Raw genomic sequence first — 15849 nt, 5'->3', positions numbered from 1 at the left:
TGCATCTTACAGAAGAAAACAAATGAGCCTATAACTTTCATGCCAAACATTTTTTAATGACTTTTTAATAAAATAAAATGGAAACTTTGTGCCGTTCAACATCATAGATTTTAAGATATTGTAGATGCGTCATATTGTGATTTAAATAGTATTAAAAATATATATTAAAATTAGCCGTCAATCACAATATAATATGATTAAAAGATTAAAATATCAGCCACGATCCAATACAGTACAGTACATCTCCGATCTCTCATAATACTGATACGATATTACTTCTTGGTCCATATACAAAACATTGACATCAATACGAAATACGAAATACAAACATATTAGTGACCTGTGATACTACAACGAATGAAGAAACAATATAAAGGACAAGAACATCATAAGAAAAATGAAAACTAAAAATCAATAAAAATCAGTAAAAAATCAGTAATTCAGTGAAAAGTTTAAATACATAACACCTGATGATGGCTATATATAGCCGAAACATGTCGTGTATGTTCCACATGTAAATCGAGTACTCGATAGGGAACGTAAAATTATATTTTAATCTTTTAATTATCTTATATTGTGATTGACGGCTAATTTTAATATATATTTTTAATATCATACATTTTGTTTTAAGACAATAAATTTAGCCTACATTCCTCTCTAACAAGTATAGTGAACTAATATAATTATGCACTGTGAGTGTTCTTCGTTTTCATTGCCTTAAGTAATGACAGAATATTACGAAATTTGCTATGGATGTTATTCCACTGAATGTAGAATCTCGCTATCTCTGTCTGCATCAGTGACTTAGGTGCTCCATATTTCTCGATTTCTGGTCATCGTTTAGACGCTACACATTGATAAATCACGGGGGGGGGGGGAAGTTCGGCGACATTGGTGGCCATTCTACCGTCCCACGACATCCTTTCCATGCGGGGAATCTTGTGTTAAAAATGTACGAAATCATGTACATAACATGGTGGATCACCATTCTGTTGCTATGCTAGTTGTTCAGAATGTTGATCATTTGTCAGTTCAAGCAACGTTATTCTGCACCAATTCCAGGTAATTTGCAGCTATTACAGTCCCGTCAAAATTAGGATGAAACAACACGGAATGAAGAAATTTTAAGCCAGAAAATACATCCCGGTTTATTTAATTCATGTTGTATTACTTGATGGAGTTTACATCGTTCCGGTAGAAAGAGTTGTGTCGGCTGACGCGTAAATTTGTTTCTCGTATCCAGAAAATGCAGTTCACGAAATTTGGACGACTCACAAAACTCAGTCCTATCAGGATCGTATTCATTCAGTGGTTGTAGCAGTAATGAGCTTCATTTTTATTTTTTAATACTTCGATTAGACAAACCAAGTCCTTTGGCCGTTCGCCTGGTTGATTTGGTTGGATTGCACAAATGCACACGCAACATTTTCCATCTTTTCTTCCTATGTTACCGATCTTAGCCTTGGCGACATTTTCTTTTTCCTTAAGTTTTTCGCCCCTACAGGTTGAAAATTGCGGAGGTTCAACGGGGAACATTTCACTGAGAGCTTCAAAAACAGAAGTAACATTTTCTGAGACGAAACACCTCTGGTCCTTCTACAGTTTATCTTTTGTAAGAGAAATTTAAAAATTCGGTAAAACCAGTCAGATTAATGACGATAAACATCGCAGGAACAACATACATGTCAGTCTCTTAGCAAATTCTTGTTATTTTTGGTAGAGCGACTGCATGTGGCCTTAAGCCTCGGGATGGAAGAATGATGGACAGTCTTGTGGCAACTGTTGCCTTTCATTTTCTGAAACAAGAAAGTGGAGAACACAAGGGAAATAAGGCGGAAAACGTAAACTTGTCAGAAACACTGTGGCCAGAGGGTGAATGTGTTTGTTTCAACAGAAAACACCGGTATATCATCTGGACAGGCCAACTGAAATTATCGTTTAGCGTTTAAATTCCCTCCCCTCCCCTCCACTTCACGTCTCTCTTCAACATTGTGCATTGTTCATGTGACTACACGGCATAAATAATTAACGACACGAGTCAGTTTGTTGATTCCAAAATGCAACAGAATGTTCCAAACATAAACGGCGTAAGTGATATTAGAATATCATGGTTTACAACTCCTGAACCGTAAATTATGAATTTTGATATAGAAATACTTTCATTACATTACATTTACATGTAGGCTGTAATACGTCTTTTTGTGTTGTGATGCAGGAAGACGGTTTTGAGAAAACGCGTAAATTTAAACTGAGCTTCGTATAAAACATACTTTAAATTAAATTTGTTCGATAGATAAACACTGAATACCAAAAATCATGAATATCCGCTGAATTTTGTCTCAGATAAATCGCGACTATTTTCTGGGTAGACACGAATTTCTGATGAAATGCAGTCGGTGATCGTACTGTAGGTTATTTCAAAGTAATGCTTATTATCAGTAATTGTTTCTTACAGCTTCAAATTTAACCATTTTAAGCCAAAGAAAATCTAAATAATATTTACGTATCGAGTTCTTATCTCATAAAAACACAACGCGCTCATATTTAAAAGATCCCTTTGCGGAAATATTTGCTATTTATTCTGAGAATCACACGAAACACGTACGTACAATTTATGGGCAAAATGTCGAGTTACTTGTTGACTGTTAAAGCATGTGGTACATATAGTTACCACTGGGCTATGAAGTGTTAAACTGGGCTAAGAAAAAGAGAGATTTGTTGTTATTTTCGACAGTTTGAAGATTTCTGACTTCTGAGAAGGAACCCCGTGTAGTCAGAAGTTTTCCGACGTTTCAGAGGTGTTTTCTACAGTGCTTACTCATCACTCTGACAATGGAGAGAGGCACATCTGAAACATTGGTAAACTTCTACCTCACTACACAGCAGAAGGCGGTCATCTACAGGGTGGGTGAGAAGTACGTAGTCATTAAATAATCGCTGCATTGGAAATATAGAGTTTATAACCATTTCTCAATGCCTACTTACAGAAGAGAATGTGTCAAATGTCTATTTAAAAGCAATATGCTATAATTCTACTTGATAGACTGATCGATTTATCGATTCATAATTTTATTTGTTTAATGACCCTTCATTAAATTACACAATTTATAATCCAGCTAAAAATGCTTTGAACAGCGGATCGATACAAAATATCTTTGTTCGTCACTATCGGCTCGAAACTCACATCTGTATCCGGTTACTAACTGTAATAATTAATTACTTCTGAATTCCTGAACTGGATTACGTATTTGACATTTGCGAAACAGGTAAAAACATGGCAAATAGACGTTTATATCAAGCTTTGAACTTAAAATATGCGTTCATGTAAGTTTCATAGGAACATTGTTCTCCCTGATCCTTATGCGACCTGCTTTGCGTGTAGATCCACTGTCAACTTTCTACGCCCTAGTGAAGGCTCTGAATATTAGTTTCTTAAAGACAATTATCACATTGGTTCCATAAATAGTACCACATTAACTGATGGAGAACTAGTGTAAAATCTGCGTAATTTAAACGCACGTAAGTGCGTAACTTAGTTACCATAAAAAACATGGGTTACAGAAGGGAGACAGAATTAACCATTTGTAATTCTTCGTACGATGTTATAACATTTCAGTCTTTCTGAATGTAAAGTGAAAGAGTGCATAATTGGAATATGTCCCGCTTTGATTTCGTAAATATTTCGTCAGATTTTATGCAATTCATAAGTATCTGAGGGCACAGCGTGAATTTCAAAATATTCCGACTAAGTTTAACGGACTCCATAGAACCGAGTAATTCTTAAAAAGCTGGTAGTTAATTTTCATGTACTTCCTCGTGTATTTGTTAAACCCGATGATTTATCGCGGTTTTCCCAAGATCCCAGGCGCTGATTCCTGTCAGTAGCAACATGAATATACAGACCTCAACACTAATATTATATTCCTTTAAGATCCACTCAAATATTGTTATCTAATCTTCGTTTATCTTTTTCCTCAAGGTTTTAAGCTATTTTTTTCAAACGTTTCGGTAAGAATTTCAGTTGCCATCTTCAGGTTCAGTATGTAATGCCTCGGCGAATTGACAGCAGGCACTGAGTAAACGAGGTTAGTCGTTACTGATTGGTAAAGTGTAAGATCTCGCTGATATTCAATAGGACATAAACACGTGGCTGAGTGTGAAAGGAGATGAAAAAATGTTGAAAATATTTCAATTCCCATGCCTGCAAAATGTCTCGTCCGTGTTTTCCTAATAGATATGATCATTTTACTCCTCGATGCCATTAACATCACCACGAAACATGCTTTATGGTGGACTACACACCCTCTGTCAAATCAGCAAAACTTTCATATCAATTTCAAGTGCCTCCAGTGCGCAGATATATTTGCTACGTGACCGTGTTAACTACAGACGCTCATACACAGGGAATCGTGTCTTCTGCCAACACGATAATGCATTGATAAACAGCACGAGTCTGCACAATGAAAGCTGACATGCAGATGGTGGCGCTATGAATGTGTCAGACTGACGGCCGTCATTCGCACTATAGACAACCCACTGACTCATTATGATTCATGGGCGCTGTACTGAATTCACATTTCTTTTACAATTTCTATGGTGAGATACATAGAATGTGCAACCTCCCTGCGAGGTATTATCATTTAATATACAATTAGCGGCGGTAGAGATGAAAATTCATACAGAATTTTAGTTGGAAAATCTGAAGAAAGAGACCGTTTAAACAAACTACGAGTGAAAATATAATTTGTTTTATAGATGAAAAATGCAAACAATGTTTTTTTTTTTGAGAAACATGAGACAACAGACCACTTCGGAGAACAAGGCTAATAGTAGAGACAAGAAACAAATACTGAATTTTAGTAGAGAAATCTTAAAGGAGATTACTTGGGGGAAATCAGATCCATCTACACATGTGATATGAGGATGTGGATTGGATTTAAGTGACCCAGAATAGAGAATTTCTTCTGTTTGGTTCTTAAAAATAGCACCAGGGGATCAGTAGTAATGACACCTGCTTTTGGCATGGTGCACTTAAGTGTTCCGAAGGATTACAGAGAGTAGGTTTCGAAATTCTTCCATGCTACTAGCAGATATGTGATTACACCATACAAATTTTTGAAGATGAGTTCATGTTTGACTGTTATCATCCCTGTCTGAAAAGGTCTCGCAGTAGTTACTTTAAATTTTTTAAATAGAGAATCTTAATACAATTTAAATAAATTTTACAAGAACTATCGACAGCAACTTTCGAAATTAAAGTTACATCTTTAACAGCGTTAGTAATGCCCCATTTTCAGAAGTCCGCGTAACTGCAACACGAAAGTGGGACGATGCTCTTAGAGAGTATCACGAATAAGGGAACGAATCGATATATGCAGACCGAGAGACCTTCTTCTGAAGCTGATGGTCGCACAGATAGCAGAGAGATTCCTCGTCTTTTATGAAACTTCGTAGGCAACTCTTTGTTCCAGCCGAAAGTAGAAACTTCATTGTACAGCGGATTTAATAAAAGTGAACACTAAATTATTATCATATTCTGAAACGTTGAGGTGGTGTTCTTTACGGGCTAGAATGAGACTATAACACGTCGTGTGATTCAACACGAAAACCCATGGAGGAATATGGATTGAATTTGGCCTGAGGGAAAGAGACCGCTGGGGAGACCTAGACGTAGATGGGAGGATAATCTCAGGCGGGATCTATGGGGGATAGGAGTTGAAAGAGACTGGATTTTGTTGGCCCAGGACAGAGTCCGGTGGAGGGCTTTGGTTAATTCGGTGATGAACCTTTGGGTTCCGTAAGCCATCTAGTTGGTTGGGTCCACTATTTGGGAAGCCTGAGGGGAAGAGACCGCTGGGGAGACCTAGACGTAGATGGGAGGATAATGTCAGGCGGGATCTGTGGGATATAGGAGTTGAAGGAGACTGGATTTTGTTGGCCCAGGACAGGGACCGGTGGAGGGCTTTGGTTAATTCGATGATGAACCTTCGGGTTCAATAAGCCATCTGGTTGGTTGGGTCCACTATTTCGAAAGCCTGAGGGGAAGAGACCTCTGGAGAGACCTAGACGTAGATGGGAGGATAATCTCAGGCGGGATCTACGGGAGATAGGAGTTGAAGGAAACTGGATTTTGTTGGCCCAGGACAGGGTCCAGTGGAGGCCTTTGGTTAATTCGGTGATGAACCTTCAGGTTTCATAAGCCATCTAGTTAGTACGATTCATGACACAGGAGACTTATCTAAACCCGTAATTATTTAACTACAATCGGTAATGCCAACGTGGCGAACAAACGAACTTGTGAGGTGGGTTCAAGACCAGTCCACTGAGGAAACAACAAACACGATGTAAAGTCATGTTGGAAGATATTGTTGTAAAAAAATATTTGGACTCATATCTGACCAAGAATTTCAAAGATGCAAAAAAATTACCTAGGACGCAACAAACAACCGAAATCAGGAGAGTGCAACACAGGTCTACGTGATGCAGGCTGAAGTAGGCATTTGGAGATTTTGTTCTGCGGAAAGTATTTGTTTTCAATCTTTTTATTCACGTCAATCCCACTCTTCAATTTGTCAACTTATTCCACTTTTAAATTTGTAATACATCCACAACCTTAGTTAGTTAACGCAGTTAATTAATTGATCTTTATGATCCGACTGGGTGGCCGTGGTTTAATTTTTTTATTTAATTACCTTCCTTGAGTGTTAATATAAATATGCTGGATGTGAGCTGTGGCTATTTATAAAAATATTTTACAAAATATAAAAGGAACGTGTAGTAGGTACCGTTTGCCCGGTGTTGTCACCCCAGTGACATTTTCCCCATCCGCGTCGTGTACACAGAACGGCAATGCATCTGGCAGCATTCTTAACGTCAGAAATACCGCGGGTGAAATGCATTTAATTATGCGTAAAACATTGTTACAAAAACAGAAAGAACGCCTTTGAAGTGTCTTTGTATGTAACCCGCCCTGTCTTCTTACAACCTAATTTTTAAACAATTCCGTAATAGTAAAATGAAAAAAAGAATAGTTAATTTGGTGTAACATTTCCTGTGATTACTTTTAGCTGTCTGGATAAAAACTATATAAGGAGCTTCGTAGAACGGTTTATTCCCAACCTTCAGTTAGAAAAAAGCAATGCACGTTTGCCAAAATTGTATTAAGTCGTCGGAAAATAAACTTTGTTGTAATGTTACAAACGTTCAGAAAACCAATAAGTTTGTAGTGTTTAACCATATTGAATGGGATGTAATTCAACATCTTTGCCATATTGTAACTATAAAATTGCGACATGTTGCATTTTTCTGCTGTGGATTACGATAAAAGAAATTTCCTATTAACTTCCTTGCGGCGAGGTTCGAGCTGATGGGGGTGGAATACTTGTGGAACGAAGGGTTGGCTTAGATTATCAGATAATGGCGTTGTACCGTATTTATTAAGTTCTTGACAGCATGAAAAAAAAATTCTTCTTACGATCTTTGAAACTCTAATATATATTAAGGTAAAGCCATTCCGTTACGTGTAATGATGACACTTGGGGGGAGAGGCAGTATGAAACCACAAAAATGTATATAAAACCTCCTAAAAATAATTCAAGGCGACAGACCTACCAGGAGGTGAGGAACAACACAAAGCTTAATTGACATGTCTAAATGAATATCACGCATATTATTTCCAAACGAAAATGTACGTTGTAATAGAATATCAGAAAATAAAAATAATGCTATGAATATTTAAAAGAAACCCATCTCATATCATGTCTTGAATCGAACTCTTTATAATCCTGTATTCTTCATTAATGTTGTTATACGAGTGTATACATTTCAGATTAAAAGTCCGATAACTTTAAATTCTATCTAGGTTACAGGACTACTGTAGAATAAAGAATCACGCACAGAATCCGTTTACCATACGAAAAATTCTCGTACCGGTGCCTGTCTAGAGGGAGAAAAGCGAGTGAGTCACAAAGACAAAGAGAAATTAATTAACCTAACCAGACACACAAAGAATCTGAAAAGAAGTCCTGTTTAAACAAACATGAGAACCAGTGAATGAGATCAAAATAAAAGGTGGAGAACAGGTTAGGTATTAAACAAAACGAGGGTAAAATAAGGTCTCCTACCAAGTGAGTGAGAACAGGAAAAAACACTGTTCTTTCATTCATAGAACCATTCGTTCGTCATCCGGGAGTATTTCCCGATCGTCTATTTTCCCTGCTGTTCATCCTTTATATTTTCATTTTGTATTCTTTCAGTTTTCATTCTTTACGAAGATATCCGTCTTCTGGGTTATTGCGATCGCCCTGATGACGGAGGCAGTATGACCTCTGAAACGTTGGTTAACATCGACCAGACTACACAGCGCAACAACCCAGAAGACAGAAATCTTCATACTCTGATGACGGAGGCAGTAGGACCTCTGAAACGTTGGTTAACATCGACCAGACTACACAGCGCAATAACCCAGAAGACAGAAATCTTCATACTCTGATGACGGAGGCAGTACGACCTCTGAAACGTTGGTTAACATCGACCAGACTACACAGCGCAATAACCCAGAAGACGGATATCTTCATACTCACCGCTGTGAGAACCTCAAGTCTTCATTCTTTACCTTCGTCTCCTTTCATTGTATTTCAATTTATTGTTTTTCGTCTCTCCTTTCCCGTTCTTCATCATCTCTCACCTTTGTTCATTCCTACAGTTTTCATTCACTAAAGATACTTTCCTTGAACAGTCGAACAGAATAGTCCTATTAGATAAGCGTTTAGACCTCGTTAGTGAAATTGCTTGAAACAAGTAATTAAAATTATTTAGATTTGAGTTTTCTCACGGCAGTGATGCCTGCAATCTGATCTGTAGCGTCGTGTACTCTGATGAAAGATTACCCATTCACTCACTCATCGCCCTTACGATGAAGGCAGCAAGGACCTCTTAAACAACGACCATCATTCATCATATTACACGGCCATATTTTACATCAAACTAAAGGTTACGTAGAACGAATAAAACTTTTTGGTTTAGTATTTTATAAAAATTAATTGCAAATATTAAAATATCAGAATACGCTCATAATTGGAATTGTTGATTAGTAACTCAGGCTGAGAAGTACGGAAATGTAATTCTCGTTTCTGCGTTTGCACAAAGCATAAACGTGGTGTACTAGGAGCGTCGTGGCTGCAGGGTGTGGGAGGGGAAACGTTGCTGAGAATCAGCAGCTGGGTATCTTGAGATGCATCAGCCGTCGACTTGGAAATTCTGTTAAAAACTAACCTCGAGGGTTATTTTGATTTTAGTTAACGGCTGCTCGCATTTTGTTTCTTCCCGTCGCTTGTAACGGTGAAGGAATAACGTTCAATTTGGGAAGCATTCGCAAGGCTGGTCGAGAAATTACCCACACGTACGGAAGCCGGAAATTAGATCTTGTCCATAAGTTGATATAATTGCGTCATATTGTGAATTAAAATTTAATTATTTGTGTTTTTTCCCGTCTAATCACAATTGTATATAAATAAAATGATACATAAGATATCAAAATATCATTTACATATTTGGTACAACTTTTTACTACATGTTTCGGTTACATTGAACCATCTTCAGGTGTAAAGTTAAAAGTTAAAATTATAATCTTTAACATTGGCCTAGGAAGAGCGTAGATATGTCTTGAAGGTATTCAGAAGTACTAACGTATCCGAGGAGAACTGGATCAGCCAATGTTAAACCACTATCACTTCAAAATATACCCTCACTCCAATGAATTTGGAAGTAAACATCATCAGAAGTTACACAACAACAGTAATTAAGTTTTAGTTTATAAGATTATAATTTTAACTTTTAACTTTACACCTGAAGATGGTTCAATGTAACCGAAACATGTAGTAAAAAGTTGTACCAAATATGTAAATGATATTTTGATATCTTATGTATCATTTTATTTATATACAATTGTGATTAGACGGGAAAAAACACGAATAATTAAATCTTGTCATTAAATAACTACTGTCACCAGTCTCAGGTTAGAACCTCACACGGTATGTAAGATCCTTCATAACAGTATTCTCCCACCCAAGCTTACAAGAGCAGCTTTGATATAATTTGAATCACAAGAATTTGCATAAAAGAACATGGCGTAGAAGGCCTGTATCAAGTTTTATCCTAATCTATTCAGTGTCTTTGATATTGAAGACGGACGGACGGACGGACAGAAACAATATGGCGTTTATCTGTTATTTTATGAACTTGTAAACAATACACATGATTTGCCACAAAGAAAAAGTAGCGTTATCAATCACTTTGGAGCAGGGTTAACGGAGCGTTAAGAAATTAGTTGCAAGTACAATTACGAGCAAATTTCTCTCTGTTACAGGATATTTAATATACAAAAATTCTTGTAACCTGGTCATGAATATAACGCAGCGTAATAAGAATGAGCATTATGAAGATAAGATTTAATTGAAACGCCTTGTTTCATAAGCTGTCTTCTCGCCTGGGTTACGTAAAACTTTACAAATTTTACGCAACTCACTTGCAAACCTCCCAGTATTGTTTCTTTGAAAGGAAATATATCAGTCGCAGATTTGTACAATTCTCGTCCTACACCTCGCCTTTGGGAGGGAAAATCTTAAGGGATGGACTGTTTTCAGAGAATACAGGCAACTGGAAGAGTCCACGTAGATGTATCCATATTGCCACAGCAGGGCCACAAGGCTCCATGTTGTAACCGGATTCAAGACAAGCCGATGTGATTTTGTATAAAATTATTACGCAGTTATATTCTCTCGTTCTCCACGTCTTGTCTAATTTCTACTGAGCACTGTTTATAATAATCTTCCCACTGAAGCATCTCTAATGGAATTGGTTTTGTTATGTTCCCAATAATCGATCATCGCCATGAAAAGCTGAAGAATTGTAATATTATTTTTGTGTTCTGCTATAAACCGCAGATTTCAATAATTTAATTTATTAATTTGCGGTGGTATTATTGATTGCAGGATATTACAAATTACGAATCTGAGTAGCCTCCAATGGCACAACATTAATATCATATTGTATGAAAATCAGTCAACCCATCCTCGAATTGTTAAATGCTTAGGTCTACAGGTCACGTGGTAAATACTGCAGAGACATTTCGAGAACTCGATGACACACCGTGGGACAATATTTCAGCTGTTATATTACAGACTACAAAAAATAATTCTCTCCCACCTGAGAATAAACTGAAGCCTCTGACAAATCAAGAATATTTAAATTCCATAGAAAGTAGCATTGATGATGGAGACGAGAAATTTATGGAGCCATATGCATTACCACTACAGCAGTCTGAGGACGGTGATGAATCTGAAGCTGACAACAGGACGACATCACTGGACGAAACAAATGAAAAGGAAGGCCTCCGTGAATTCAACTGGAAGACAGAAACACAGAAACTATCTGAGGGAGAGGCTAATGCAGATTGTGAGGAGAGAAATTCGGAAAATTGCACAAACACAGCCGAAATTTCTAATGAAGAACAGCGAACTGACAATTGGTCAGACTATGTTAAAGAAGATGCAGAAGGAGACAATGAAGAAGCTGACTACGGCGCTGTAGCCGATGGCACTGGAGAATTCGAGCCTACGTCAGAGATGAAACGAATCATGAACTGGTTCCCCAGATCAAAATTCCTGACCACGAAGAACAACGGATACAAGTTATTTCAAGGGGTAAGTAAGTAGTACTTAGGCAATTTGGCTCACAAGAATCGACTATCACTAGTTTCGTCTTAAGGGAAATGGCACATGTTGCTAACTGTACCAGAATAGTGACCTGGAATTTTATGCGCGTTAAATGAAGTTAAAACTCTTTAAAAATACTACTTTTTATTCATCCTTTCATGATCTTAAACCTAAGTTAACTGACAGACACCTGAATCATAAGGTATGTTGACCTTGCGTCCTATTAATTCCTGAAACATGTCATGCCATATATTTCGGGAAATGAAACTAAGTTAATTTAGTAAAATAAATGGGTGCATCTTTAATAATTCTGTATTTATAATTTTTATTCTGCCAAGAACTAAAATATTTTTAAATTCGTTTTAATATAATATTATAAAATTACCAACAGTAGTGATGTTGTGTGTCTGTGTTATAACCTAATTTTTTATTACGCTGCTCTAAACATATCCCGGAAATATTTTACGTTAGCATTTAACAGCTGTTAAGATAGTGAATCTCTTATTGCAGAAAGAGAGGTTTCTAAGTTCCGGTGTTCAGTAGAAATAACCACAAAATTATTTTAACATCGCAACAAAAGCTTAATTCTTCGAAATTTACGTCTAGATATATGCTACTTTGACGAAAACTTATTTTATAACAATTAAACTGAACTACTTTCTCTCTCATTTTTTTTGTTGGAATCTGGCGATAAAGTATAGGCTTATTTTATGTTTAATTTTTAATTTATAAAATTTGTCTCTGTTAGAATATTTCATAACGTATAATTTTCATTGTTTAAAAGCTAAAAATTGATAATGTCTACTATTCAGCGATGACTGAAGTCATCTTTTACTGAACCGGACGTAACTACATAACACAAACTTAGCTGCGTTCAGAGTGAGACATCTCGTTTCTAGTATCGATACCGTTAAAGAAGTAATATTGTATTCATACGAGTTCCCTGTGCTTAATAAATAAGATTATGAATTGTTGTGTTTCCTAGGCAAGACGTTTTCCCCGAAATTCCCGATTTGGTTCCCGAACGAACCGGACAAAGCTGATACTGGAGAGGAGTGCGTCACATTCCACGCTGAGGGCAAGATAAGAGACGTTCCTCTGCGAGAAAGGGACTCCATCATAACAGATGAAGAAGTTACGGGCAGGCGACACTTTGATTCACTTTGGTTAGTCTCTCGGTGTTTAAGACGAGTCTGTGTATGACAAACGATATTTTCTCCGAAATAAATATTAAAAGTAAACACAATTAAAAGCGGTGAGCTATTTATTGAAAAGCGGTCTCCGAAGTATCTTCTGCGCATACATCTTTTTGAGACACTCTGTATTTATTAATTTATTTATTATACAACTGAACCATTTTATAACAGCAACAATATCATATTTGAAATTAATATAATGTTCGGTACTTAATAGGCCGATGTGAATAGAAGTAAAATAAGATTCGACTTGCTTCATCCATCACATTTTATCGGAAAAAATCTAGTAATTTTTTGGGTTATTTTATATGTTTCATATAAGTTATATAGATTTATCACAAAGCGCACAGAATCCCGGACTGAACCCCTATCATGAGCTTTTAAGTTTAAATATCGACACATTCCACCATGTTAATGATGTTATTCTAAACTAAAATTGCGCGTGGACATTGAATGACAAAGTTCCGGGGAAAACAGAGTCTCCATCTTCAGGACTAGGATCTCTCACGCGACGTCACAAGACATAAGGATAACACCGATGTGTTTGCCGTCGTACGATCCTCATGCCTTATGTTCCATTAAGTTTTCATAAGACTCATTTTAACATTAGCTCCCGACCTACGCGATGGCCCCGAGTGGGTCAATCCCGTGGGGATTTTATGAATATTTCATGTCCCCCACGTGTGGTATGTTATCCGTCACATATCGCATATCTTCTATTTGATCATTGTACCAGTATTATGTCAATAGTAGAAATTAGGTATAAATTAATCCTTTTTCATATTACGTCATAGCCTTCGGTTCTAACGGTAATCTGTCGCATGTTCGTCATAAATCAGTAATGCTCGGGCAAGCTGTTCCGGTGTTACTGTCTGGTACATTCTCTTTAATCTATAAATAACGTGTAATGTCTTTCCATCGACCTGAACCACATACCACGCCAAGCAAAGAACTCCCCTGATGGCGAGGTTGTTAAGAGACTTACACATAAACTAATTCTCATGAATAATTGGAAGTGCTTGGGTTTCTAAACTATAAATGATTTAACGACTCGTAAATGCGCGAGAGGAAATATATATTCCCATACGCAACACTTCAAATCCGAGTCCTTGACACTGCTTCATCAAAGGCAGTAATTTGACGTTTTTATGTCAGAATTTGGATCAATATTAAATTCGACCGGAGTATAAAAGCTTCGTTGCATATTAAGGATAGGGATATCAGTTTCACTTTAAAGGGTGGCCAATGTGGTTGAGAGCAGTGTTAAAAGAATATTGGAAATCACAGTTTGTTCACTGATAAAGCTGATTCCCGGCTCCCAGCGGACTCTGTAGTCTGGAAGGAAGTTTATTTTATTTCTTTGTGGAGCGATATTTGCCTCATTTTGGGAGAATGTTGCAATGGTTGGCGAGGAGCCATGCAGTCCCAGATGCAAGCTGCGTTCAACCTTATCAGCGAACGCAGTTTACAAAACGCAACACAAAATTTTGTAGGAATTGAGATTTTCGCAGTTCGAAGATAACTGTCTTATGGGTTGAGGCGCCGTACAGACTAGTAGATGTTTACAATAATTTCACAAGTCCTTGCTGCCTTCATCATCAGGGAGATGATGATGGAGGCTGCATGGACCTACGGAACGTTGGTAAATTTCTACCAGACTGAAAGGCGCTGCTATGTACAGAATGTCCACCTTCAAAGAGCATTTGATTTATTTATAAAGTAATGTTGGCAGCACTGATAACAGTAGTATGCATAGTTTCAACACGAATAGAGTTGAGATGGGCGGAGATATAGTACGCAGAGGAAAACATTATACGATTTCGTAAATTGCAACATATATTGTGGGTAACATTAAAACAGAATTTATAAAATTACGAATATGTAAATTGTATCGAATTTTATTATAAAAACATCACATTCCTCTACGTAACGTCGTTGAAAATCTGTAGTTTGACATTTCAGATAAACCAGGTTCGAATATTGTCACGGCGACTGGGTCTCCTGACGGATGAATTCTGTGGTTCCTAGTTTACTTTCACAACTTCGAAACTCACCACTCATACTTGAACATACAATTCTGTGATACTAATTAATACAGCTCAAAGAACATTGAGTCAGCCCAATAGTAGTTTATGATATAATATGGTGAATTTACAGTATATTTCCATTTAACGTGTTTCTGTTGTTGATAACCCACAACTAATTAGCGTTTACTCTTAAAAACAAGCAAGAATATTTATGTCAATGATCTTCTGCAACACCAGCAAAATTCAGATCAAATTCTTAAGATTCTGAGAGACAAATATTGTGCTTCGCATGAAATAGTTACTCTAGAACTTGTAAACAATAATTAATATTTAAAACAAAATAGAATTACGTATGTTAATCTTACTTCGCCGTACTATCTTAGAGCCCAGAATTCGACGTTCCACCTAAATTTATTACGAAATGAACAACTATCTACATAAAGCCAAAGTTGTTTCTTTATAGTACATACATTCTATTGAGTAGGCCATAGTAATTCATATGTTCGAAGAACGTAAGTGTCTTTAAAATCTATGTCGTATTTCAACACATTAATTTCAAACTATTTGAATGATGGTTTCATAATTATCTCGCAGATTATTATATTCGTAAGTATGGCAATATGCCAGTTGTTTAAAGGCTCTTTGAAAACAATTGCAGTTATTTAAAGAATGCGCTCTCCATACCAGTGCTAACAACTTATAAGCAACTGTAAAGTACCCATGTAAACAGAAACACGCGCCCCTGCACATCTCCAATCCTTGGATTCCAAGAAATGTTACGGCCAGCTTTGTCATAGCAAAATGCCTGCTAGATTTCAGTCGTCACCCATGTTTACATCATAGGAACGGTGAGACACAGATATTCTTGACAACGGTTACATAACATTTATAGTTTATTGTTCTGTTTAATTT

The 15849-nt window shown here is 36.9% G+C and overlaps 1 protein-coding gene across 1 annotated transcript; it reads left to right on the top strand.

Moving 5' to 3' along the window:
- The first annotated feature begins 11084 nt into the window (after nucleotides 1-11084).
- Nucleotides 11085-12927, top strand: LOC147873828 (uncharacterized). The gene is made up of 2 exons (XM_087348765.1): nucleotides 11085-11706; nucleotides 12700-12927. Exons 1-2 carry the CDS (start codon nucleotides 11085-11087, stop codon nucleotides 12915-12917), a joined length of 840 nt encoding a protein of 279 aa, XP_087204891.1. The 3' UTR covers nucleotides 12918-12927.
- Nucleotides 12928-15849: the final 2922 nt, after the last annotated feature.

Source organism: Zootermopsis nevadensis, unplaced genomic scaffold (assembly GCF_977971745.1).
Source record: "Zootermopsis nevadensis isolate Lab colony 2312 unplaced genomic scaffold, Znev_1.0 Znev_ptg000013l, whole genome shotgun sequence".
In the NCBI taxonomy this organism is placed as follows: Eukaryota; Metazoa; Arthropoda; class Insecta; order Blattodea; family Termopsidae; genus Zootermopsis; species Zootermopsis nevadensis.
This window is presented reverse-complemented; position numbering and strand designations above follow the sequence as displayed.